The sequence below is a fragment of the Entelurus aequoreus genome, linkage group LG04 (genome assembly GCF_033978785.1).
Source record: "Entelurus aequoreus isolate RoL-2023_Sb linkage group LG04, RoL_Eaeq_v1.1, whole genome shotgun sequence".
NCBI classification, from domain to species: domain Eukaryota; kingdom Metazoa; phylum Chordata; class Actinopteri; order Syngnathiformes; family Syngnathidae; genus Entelurus; species Entelurus aequoreus.
In genome coordinates this window covers 4,010,183-4,021,659 of record NC_084734.1, presented here as the reverse complement: position 1 = coordinate 4,021,659, position 11,477 = coordinate 4,010,183, and the positions used below count along the sequence as shown (strand labels likewise).

Sequence of the window (11,477 nt, the reverse complement as noted above, 5' to 3'; positions counted from 1 at the left end):
GTGCGTGATTGTGAGTGAATTGAACAGCTGCAATCACAAATTACAAAATAAAGTTGAAAAAACATCTATGTCGTGCTCGCAATACAACTGTGCTGCTTTTATTTTGAAAAGTATTATTTATGGGCGTGTGTCCGTGTGTAACCTGCGAGTGAAGGTGCACATGCAGCGACAAGTTGATGCACGGTTTACACCCGAGACGCTAAAAAGAGAAAAGTTGATGAAGAATGGTGTGTTTTCAACAAGACATGGACTGCCAAGCAACGTTCCCTCTAAGGTGCGCGCCTGCGCAATTGCGCACTGCTCAAGCGTCCGCTGCGCGCAGCAAATATATGCCGCACACCAAATCAAATCCCATCTGAATTCTTAACAAAATAAACACATTTATTCTGTGTAATTTTGCAATGCAACTCTGAGTGACAGTGACAACAAGCGGCCCTAACGGTGTTCGTCAACACCGTTCAATTGAACACCGTTCAATTATTGTAACGTCTATCGAGATGCTTCGAGGACATAAATTATATCGATCACTTTATTGAGCAAAACTGTTTGTATTTGGCCATAACCACGCCAAAACCAGGAGTTTTCACACTTCTATCTCGAAAAACTAGTCATTTTCTGCCGTACAAACCAGGCCAAAACCAAATGGTCATCTGTCACCAACACACATAGCACTAAACCACTGCTGCGTTTATGGCCACACAAAAAGTCGGACAACTCAAACACCACACAAAGTTACACTATGACTCCTCAGTCATACGTGTGCTTATTTTACCGTCATTTATTATTAATGTTAATTTATTTATATTAGTCATGGAATGCTGTTACACACACTATGTTGAAGTATTACTATTATTATTAATTATTATTATTATTATTATTATTATTATTTATCTTACGGTATATATCAAAAATAATATTGAGCAAAATTTAATTGAAATATTGTCGATGTGGCCCTCCAGCAGTGCTCGGGTTGCTCATGCGGCCCCCGGTAAAAATTAATTGCCCACCCCTGGACTAAGCTGTTCTAAAAAAATATTATTGCACCGTTCACCTTTTTATCGGGAATCATTATTATAATGCATTATGTTTGGGATCCACAGAGTAGAGAAATATCGTCCTATTTGCTGAAATACTAATGCGTGTTGTCATCAGTCAAACCATGCATGGCTTAAATTGAGAGCACATGTGCAAGCACAACACAAATGTGCATGAGAACATATCTATAGTTTTGCTTGACTACTCATGGGTGGAGCACAGAATACATGCAGGCTAGCATGAACACACACACACACACACACACACACACACACACACACACACACACACACACACACACACACACACACACACACACACACACACACACACACACACACACACACACACACACACACACACACACACACACAGGCAGAGGAAGAAACTAATGAATTTAATGCATCATTCTTGAAGAACAAACCTGACTGTAGTTGTGAACATGAATCTTGGATGGTTATTATCATTACTTTAAGCCAGGGGTCACCAACCTTTTTGAAACCAAGAGCTACTTCTTGGGTACTGATTAATGCGAAGGGCTACCAGTTTGATACACACTTAAATAAATAGCCAGAAATAGCCAATTTGCTCAATTTACCTTTAACTCTATGTTATTATTAATAATTAATGATATTTACACTTAATTGAACGGTTTAAAAGAGGAGAAAACACGAAAAAAATGACAATTACATTTTGAAACCTAGTTTAACTTCAATTTCGACTCTTTAAAATTTAAAATTCAACCGAAAAAAAGAAGAGAAAAACTAGCTAATTCGAATCTTTTTGAAAAAATAAAAAAAATAATTTATGGAACATCATTTGTAATTTTTCCTGATTAAGATTAATTTTAGAATTTTGATGACATGTTTTAAAGAGGTTAAGATCCAATATACACTTTGTTAGAATATATAACAAATTGGACCAAGCTATATTTCTAACAAAGACAAATCATTATTTCTTCTAGATTTTCCAGAACAAAAATTTTAAAAGACATTCAAAAGACTTTGAAATAAGATTTAAATTTGATTCTACAGATTTTCTAGATTTGACAGAATAATTTTTTTGAATTCTAATCATAATAAGTTTGAAAAAATATTTCACAAATATTCTTCGTCGAAAAAACAGAAGCTAAAATGAAGAATTAAATTAAAATGTATTTATTATTGTTTACAATTAAAAAAAAATAATTTACTTGAACATTTATTTAAATTGTCAGGAAAGAAGAGGAAGGAATTTAAAAGGTAAAAAGTTATATGTGTTTAAAAATCCTAAAATCTTTTTTAAGGTTGTATTTTTTCTCTAAAATTGTCTTTCTGAAAGTTATAAGAAGCAAATTAAAAAAAATAATGAATTTATTTAAACAAGTGAAGACCAAGTCTTTAAAATATTTTCTTGGATTTTCAAATTCTATTTGAGTTTTGTCTCTCTTAGAATTAAAAATGTCGGGCAAAGCGAGACCAGCTTGCTAGTAAATAAATACAATTTAAAAAATAGAGGCAGCTCACTGGTAAGTGCTGCTATTTGAGCTATTTTTAGAACAGGCCAGCGGGCTACTCATCTGGTCCTTACGGGCTACCTGGTGCCCGCGGGCACCGCGTTGGTGACCCTTGCTTTAAGCCATATAATACATTGTCGTGACATGTTAGTAACTTGTGTTTATTTCTTACTGTACCTGATGAAAATAATCAGAGACAGATGACATTGATTATGTTGTTCTTATAAAATCAACATTTATTTAATCACACATTTAGTAGTTAAATCATTTTATTTCATTTAATAGAGGTACATGTACAGGGAATAAAAGCATCATATAAGAAAAATGGATAATACATGAAATATTCGTGGCCACTGATTTTAAGGTGGAAACAATACAAGACCAAAAAGGGAAAAATGCTGAGATTGAAAAATAGGAAATGAAAAAGAAAATAATGATGCAACATAGGAAAAAACAACTCTAATCTGCACGTACAATATTGTATTGTTGTATCTGTTAAAATGGTCAAAGTACAGGAAGTTCTGCCGATGTGATTTTAAAACAAACACATATTACGTTTATGTTGACAAGCGGAATCTGGAAAACACCATGCAAAAAGTCACAAGAAAAACAACATAATGTATCATCAATGTAAAAATATTGAGGAGACTAAGATGTCTAAAAGTGACTTAGAGCCATGGAAAAACGACAAAGGCCTATGTGAAGACATTAATATTTCCCACTATGTCTTATTGAACAAAAATACAAACAAAGCTATATTGATCATGCTTATATAACACTATTTAAACCCACACATGACATTGATTATCTGTGAAGATATTCACCACAGTACATACTGTAGGTCAGGGGTCACCAACGCGGTGCCCGCGGGCACCAGGTAGCCCGTAAGGACCAGATGAGTAGCCCGCTGGCCTGTTCTAAAAATAGCTCAAATAGCAGCACTTACCAGTGAGCTGCCTCTATTTTTAAATTTTATTTATTTACTAGCAAGCTGGTCTCGCTTTGCTCGACAATTTTAATTCTAAGAGAGACAAAACTCAAATAGAATTTGAAAATCCAAGAAAATATTTTAAAGACTTGGTCTTCACTTGTTTAAATAAATTCATTATTTTTTTACTTTTCTTCTTATAACTTTCAGAAAGACAATTTTAGAGAAAAAAATACAACCTTAAAAATTATTTTAGGATTTTTAAACACATATACCTTTTTACCTTTTAGATTCCTTCCTCTTCTTTCCTGACAATTTAAATCAATGTTCAAGTACATTTATTTTTTTTATTGTAAAGAATAATAAATATATTTTAATTTAATTCTTCATTTTAGCTTCTGTTTTTTCGACGAAGAATATTTGTGAAATATTTCTTCAAACTTATTATGATTAAAATTCAAAAAAAATATTCTGGCAAATCTAGAAAATCTGTAGAATCAAATTTAAATCTTATTTCAAAGTCTTTTGAATTTATTTAAAAAAAAATGTTCTGGAAAATCTAGAAGAAATAATGATTTGTCTTTGTTAGAAATATAGCTTGGTCCAATTTGTTATATATTCTAACAAAGTGTAGATTGGATTTTAACCTATTCAAAACATGTCATCAAAATTCTAAAATTAATCTTAATCAGGAAAAATTACTAATGATGTTCCATAAATTCTTTTTTTAATTTTTTCAAAAAGATTCGTATTAGCTAGTTTTTCTCTTCTTTTTTTTCGGTTGAATTTTGAATTTTAAAGAGTCGAAATTGAAGATAAACTATGTTTCAACATTTAATTGTCATTTTTTTGTGTTTTCTCCTCTTTTAAACCATTCAATTAAGTGTAAATATCATTATTATTAATAATAACATAGAGTTAAAGGTAAATTGAGCAAATTGTCTATTTCTGGCAATTTATTTAAGTGTGTATCAAACTGGTAGCCCTTCGCATTAATCAGTACCCAAGAAGTAGCTCTTGCTTTCAAAAAGGTTGGTGTCCCCTGCTGTAGGTTATGTCATCAGTTGGAGGTCAATATTGCAACTTTATGCTATGGCATTGTAAAGACAAACATTTCATGCATACTGTATATAAAACAACAATTCACATGTTATTTAAATTTTTTAACACATTATGTCATTTCATAAATCTTTACAGTTTGTGATTACAACAGACAATCACCGGCCACAACACAGGAAAACCTTGTACGTAAATTAAAGAGTTGTATGGCAAAATTAAAATAACAAAACAAAGCATTTAAAACAAATAAAATAAGAATAACACAAAATAGAGATGTCTATGACCAAAACATGTATACTCAGTGTAGGGCCTGGTGAGTGTTCCTGACAGGGAAACACCTTTTTAATGTGCAGTACTTCAAGTGATTACGTAACAAGGAGGGGGGGGACCTGCCCGAATCTTTAAGGTAGATCTATCTGCACTGGTGCGCCGGAGGGTGTTCTTTTGATAAGCCGCGCTCCTTTTCTTCAGCGTGTCAGTGTCCGTGTTCGAACCAAAGCGAAAGTCTCCTCTCCATGAGCCGGTGGTCAGAAATGGATCGTACCTGTCATCTTTCAGCAGCGTCCCACAGTGGCTAAAATCTGTAAAACTAGGTGGGTAGTAAGTCGTGGGGAAAACGGGGAGGTTGGTGGTGGTGGAACGATATACATAACCCCGTCGACAAAGCTTGAAATAACACACGGCGATGATTAAAAAGATTAAGAGAGAGGAAACGGTTAACAGGGCGATGACCAAATACAGCCTCAAACTATAGCTGCCCTGAGATTCGTCTACTAGCTCAAATAGTTCTTGGACAACCGGCAACCCCTCACCAATGGCAATGCTAACTGTAGCCGTGGCTGAAAGGGGATCATGTCCGTTATCTGTCACCACAATAACAATTGTTTGCTTCGGTTCATCATTTTCCAAAAAGGATCGCGCGGTTCTGATTTCGCCTGTGTGTAAACCCACCATAAAGAGATTAGGTTGAGTTTCTTTGATTATTCTGTAGGACAGCCATGCATTATGGCCGGAGTCAGCATCCACAGCCACCACCTTGGTCACCAAGTAGCCTCTTGGTGCTTCAAGGGGCACCATGTCTTCAACAATGAAGGCTTGCACAGGATATAGAACAACTGGCGCATTATCGTTCTGGTCCTTGATAAAAACATTGACAATGCAGGTGGCAGTGAGTTGGGGGTCGCCCCCATCCCGCACCTCTACCTTGATTTGGAAGTAAGCAGAGTGCTCGTAATCAAAGAGCCGCGACGTAAAAAGCTCCCCCGTTTCTATGTTAATGGTGAGGAAGGAGGAAACGTCTGAATCTGTATCTTTCGAAATTTGGTAGAGTAATTTGGCATTAGATGCGTCATCCCTGTCCTGTGCTGTAACTTTCATAACAAACGCACCTACAGGTTGGTTTTCAAAGAGATTGGCAATGTACTCGCTCTGTGTAAAATTTGGAGGGTTGTCATTTACGTCAATAACTACGATAGTTAAAACTTTAATACCCTGTAGAGAGGGAGAACCCGAATCAGTGGCTGTAACAGTGATGTTATACTCTGACTGAAGCTCTCGGTCTAGTGTTCCATATGTCAATAACATGTAGTAGTTTTTCACTTCTGATACTATTTGAAATGGGACATTGTCAGGAATGGAACATGTAACATCTCCACTGTTCCCTGTGTCCAAGTCATAAATGTTGATCAGGGCCACCATTGTTCCAGGTTTCGAGTCTTCGGCCACATTAGCAGATGCCGACTTTATTTCAATCACAGGTTTGTTGTCGTTGATATCAGTGACATCGATTACAAGTTTACAATGGGAGGCCTGGCCACCCCCATCTTTGGCCTGGACATCCAACTCGTGCGTACTCGCCTCCTCATAGTCAAAGACACCTGCTACCCGGACTTCACCACTCAGAGGGTCAATGTGAACAACTCCTCTGGTCTTGTCTGACAGGTGACTGAAAGAGTATGTTATCTCTCCATATAGACCTTCGTCCAAGTCTGTGGCATTCAGTTGTGCTATTATAGTCCCCGTGACAGAGTTTTCTGGTACCGATGCTCTGTAAACCCGCTGGCTAAAAACTGGGACATTGTCATTGGTGTCCAGAACACGGATGCGGATAGAAGCAGTCCCAGTTCTGGCTGGATTCCCTCCGTCAATGCCATTGATGTTCAGTACATGTTCTGCTTGTGTCTCCCGATCCAACGCCTTTTTAAGAACAAGTTCCGGATATGCGTTGCCATTTATTTGGGTGTCTATTTCCAGACCAAAATGATCATTTGGGCTCAGTTTGTATTGATTAACAGAGTTTGTCCCCAGATCAGGGTCATGTGCGCTCTCCAGTGGAAAACGTCTCCCCAGGACTGTAGACTCGACTAAATCAAGGTTTATCTCCCCTGCAGCAAATACTGGAGTGTTGTCATTAATGTCCGTGATGTCTAAAAGAAGACCATATGCTTGCAGGGGGTCCTCCAGTAAAATCTGATGCTGTATGGTGCACCCACTGTCTTGTGCGCAGAGCTCCTCTCTGTCAATCCGTTGGCTGATCAAAAGATTGCCCGATGTCAGGTCCAGTTCACAAAGCTGACTGATCCCGTCTGCGACGACGCGGGCGCGACGAGCACGGAGCTCCCTCACTTCCAGACGCAGATCCCGTGCAACGTTTCCAACTATAGAACCTGTCTGCATCTCTTCCGGAAGGACGTAACGGACCTTTCCAGACGACGCAGTAAAAAACAGGCAAAAAAAGAGTACTTGCATCCAATAATTGAAGTTCGTTCGCCGGTCCATTCCGAGGGATTCTTTTCTGATACTTATATATAAAAGCAAAACAAACAAGAAAAGAAACCAAGCTATATCTTAACCATGCACACGAAAATGACGAACTGAAAATTCTGTTGCAGTCCAACAGAGCCCTGCTTCTCTAGTCGAGTTACTCATGCTCTATTAGGGAAGCTGTCAGCTTGGATTCTTCTATTCTCGTTTCATCTCTCTCTCTCTCTCTCTTGCTCAACCTCTCTCTCTCACTCCACACAAACACCCACACAGTTTTTTTCTCCCTCTGCCTCAGTCACACACACACACACACACACTCACACACACACACACGCACACACAAGCGTGCGCACACCCACACATTTTTTGCTCTGCCTCCATCACCATCACACAAACATGCGCACACAGACACATGTGCACACACAGCCTTCAGCTCTTAGCCAGTGCTCCAGTTTCACTGACACAGATACGGCGGTACACGCCATCCATGAGTCAAACCTTATAAGAGCGTCACCACGAGGCAAAGTGGATGATTACAACATAAACACGCCGCACTATTGCAGCAAAAATCACAAAAATCACTTTTATTTTTCGGCACTTCTACAACGTAAAACTCAGACATGAGAATGTTTTCCTACTCAGAGGTAAAATATCAATCTAATTTGCGTTTTATATATCATAATGAATGCTTCAAGTTCTATAGAGTTTACCTTAGTTAAATATTGCAAACGGAATTATCACTGTACCTAGAGATTTCTCTGAATATTGTTAGTCTTTGTGTGTGTAAGTGCGTGTGTTTGAAAGTGTAATTTAGAGCCAGGGGATCTAAGAGGCTCACCTATTTTGCCGGAAAATACATATTTCAACAGCAGTGATGATGAATGGAAGTAATCAAAGTAATTTCCCTCTTTTTTGACTCAGGCCCCCATGTTGGGTTAAAAAAACCAAAAAAAACACACACACGCCAGGCTCGGCCCTAACCAATCTGGCGCCCCAGGCAAGATTTTAGGTGGCGCCCCCCCACATCGGCAGTGAAGTGTATATACTCACAAAAAAACGAATAGCTTTGTCTTTGACCTTTTTTTTTTACTTAAAGAAAGCAAATTAACAATCAGAATAGTTAACAAGATAAAAAAAAATATGAATGAATAAATGAATACAAAAAATTAAAAATGAATATCTAACAATCAATTTATTGTCATCATTACAGTGAAATGCTGAATAGCAGAATGCAAAGTAACAGTATAAAATATTATATGAGAATGTTATGTTATCATTATCTTTAACCGAATCACAGCAGTGCTCAAATTAAAAAACAGCATTCCCTCTCATGTGATATTGCTTAATTAACATTAATGATGTGCACTTTAACAACTAGACTTACAACTATACCTATATATAAAGGGGTGGAAAAGTGACTATTACCTGCAGGGCAAACATTAGCTAACCAGAAGGCAATAACAATGTAAACAAAAAACACCTGCTTAAAAGATCTAATACAAATGTCTCTGAGGAATGTAAGGTGGGAGTACTGTAATTACCTAACGTTACATTATTATTTTCCATAACAATCTAGCCCCCTCCACAATGTTAACCCGACGTTAAAACAGAACTAGCTATTTATTGATTAGCAATTGCCGAATCATGTAACATTAGCTTAATGCTAAAAAGCCAGGTTACTATCACATTCTGTAACAGACAAATAATTGAATGTAGGCTAACGTTACCTACCTGCTACCTCTGTCTTTTTCTCATTTCTCCTCCTCCTCTTTTCTATTTTTTCTTCCCTGGGCACCTGACAGTTTTGGCCGTTTTGACATCTTGTGTTGATTTTTTGATGAGGTGACGTCCAAAAAGAGTCATGATACGGGAAGGGAGGGGGGGGCGTAATGTTGTAACAAATAATATTTCTATTAAATAGGCTTTACTTTGCATTTTAATTAACGTGGGATTATTTTTTGTATTTAGAAATAATAGTACCAACTTTTTTTTTTGTTTTGTTTTTTTCTCCAACATTTGTGGCACTGGCGTGGCGCCCCCTGATGGACGGCGCCCTTAGCATTTGCCTATACGGCCTATGCCACGGGCAGGCCCTGACACACGCACATCCTAATACAGGCCTGGGCAATTATTTTGACTCGGGGGCCAAATTTACAGAAAAAAATGTGTCTGGGGGCCGGTATATCTATTTTTAGGGACACTAATACAAAACCTCACAATAATCTCTGATTGAATGCTAAAAACGTTATGACAGACCGCCTTAAGAAACATAATGGAATTTTAAATTTTTCTATGAACGATAAAACACTGAATACTGACAAAATATGAATGTCACACCCCCTTTCGATCAACATATTTTACAATCAAGTGAAACGCAACAAAAATGCAAAAAACAGTGAAATATGAACGCGAAAGGTACAAAATAAACCCGCCTACAATCTGATATATCTGATATATCACTAAGCTTTAGAACTTTCCGCGTCTGTGGAAACGCTTCCCGCCCACACTGCTTGGTGCCTCGTCTGAGCTGCTGTGACGTAGATTACCATAGTAACTAATTATATTACCATAGTAACTAATTAGATGACCATAGTAACTAGTATATCATACAAAAGTGCAGATTCCAACCACTGAAATACTTAGTATAGTTGAAGACTTACGGTCATTAGAAAACATGACTGCACATCATAATGGCAGCTACACTTTACATCTTAAAGATCTAAACCAGGGGTCACCAACGCGGTGCCCGCGGGCACCAGGTAGCCCGTAAGGACCAGATGAGTAGCCCGCTGGCCTGTTCTAAAAATAGCTCAAATAGCAGCACTTACCAGTGAGCTGCCTCTATTTTTTAAATTGTATTTATTTACTAGCAAGCTGGTCTCGCTTTGCCCGACATTTTTAATTCTAAGAGAGACAAAACTCAAATAGAATTTGAAAATCCAAGAAAATATTTTAAAGACTTGGTCTTCACTTGTTTAAATAAATTCATTAATGTTTTTACTTTGCTTCTTATAACTTTCAGAAAGACAATTTTAGAGAAAAAATACAACCTTAAAAATGATTTTAGGATTTTTAAACACATATACCTTTTTACCTTTTAAATTCCTTCCTCTTCTTTCCTGACAATTTAAATCAATGTTCAAGTAAATTTATTTTTTTATTGTAAAGAATAATACATTTGTTTTAATTTAATTTTTCATTTTAGCTTCTGTTTTTTCGACAAAGAATATTTGTAAAATATTTCTTCAAACTTATTATTATTATGATTAAAGTTCAAAAAAATTATTCTGGCAAATTTAGAAAATCTGTAGAATCAAATTTAAATCTTATTTCAAAGTCTTTTGAATTTCTTTTAACATTTTTGTTCTGGAAAATCTAGAAGACATAATGATTTGTCTTTGTTAGAAATATAGCTTGGTCCAATTTGTTATATATTCTAAAGAAGTGTAGATTGGATTTTAACCTATTTAAAACATGTCATCCAAATTCTAAAATTAATCTTAATCAGGAAAAATTACTAATGATGTTCCATAAATTATTTTTTTTATTTTTTCAAAAAGATTCGAATTAGCTAGTTTTTCTTTTCTTTTTTTAGGTTGAATTTTGAATTTTAAAGAGTCGAAATTGAAGATAAACTATGTTTCAAAATTTAATTGTCATTTTTTTTGTGTTTTCTCCTCTTTTAAACCGTTCAATTAAGTGTAAATATCATTAATTATTAATAATAACATAGAGTTAAAGGTAAATTGAGCAAATTGGCTATTTCTGGCAATTTATTTAAGTGTGTATCAAACTGGTAGCCCTTCGCATTAATCAGTACCCAAGAAGTAGCTCTTGCTTTCAAAAAGGTTGGTGACCCCTGATCTAAACAAACTATTTGGGAATGTCCGGCGGGCCAGATTGAAAAGCTTAATGGGCCGCATGTGGCCCCCGGGCCTTAATTTGCCCAGGTCTGTCCTAATACCTACTTTTTGACTCACACTACCTACTACAACACACACTGGGCGTTATCAGTTTTTCCACTGCCCTGAGATCAAGGCTCACATGACCAATTCAGCACCAAGGACAGAGATTTCAGCACCTTAGTTAGACAGCGAAGCAGTGTGTGTGTGTGCGTGTGTGTGTGTGTGTGTGTGTGTGTGTGTGTGTGTGCTTGTGAGAGAGTGAAAGGGTCAGTGCAGGACAGATAGAAATGAA

The 11,477-nt window shown here is 36.7% G+C and overlaps 1 protein-coding gene across 1 annotated transcript; it reads right to left on the bottom strand.

Moving 5' to 3' along the window:
• Nucleotides 1-2,787: 2,787 nt before the first annotated feature.
• On the bottom strand, nt 2,788-7,546 carry LOC133647698 (protocadherin beta-7). The gene has a single exon (XM_062043381.1). The coding sequence runs from the start codon at nt 7,293-7,295 to the stop codon at nt 4,875-4,877; it is 2,421 nt and encodes an 806-aa protein (XP_061899365.1). The 5' UTR covers nt 7,296-7,546; the 3' UTR covers nt 2,788-4,874.
• Between the last annotated feature and the right edge of the window lie 3,931 nt (nt 7,547-11,477).

What these genes read in the sequence shown, in the direction of transcription:
- LOC133647698 (XM_062043381.1), bottom strand. Translation starts at nt 7,295, where the DNA reads ATGGACCGGCGAACGAACTTCAATTATTGGATGCAAGTACTCTTTTTT.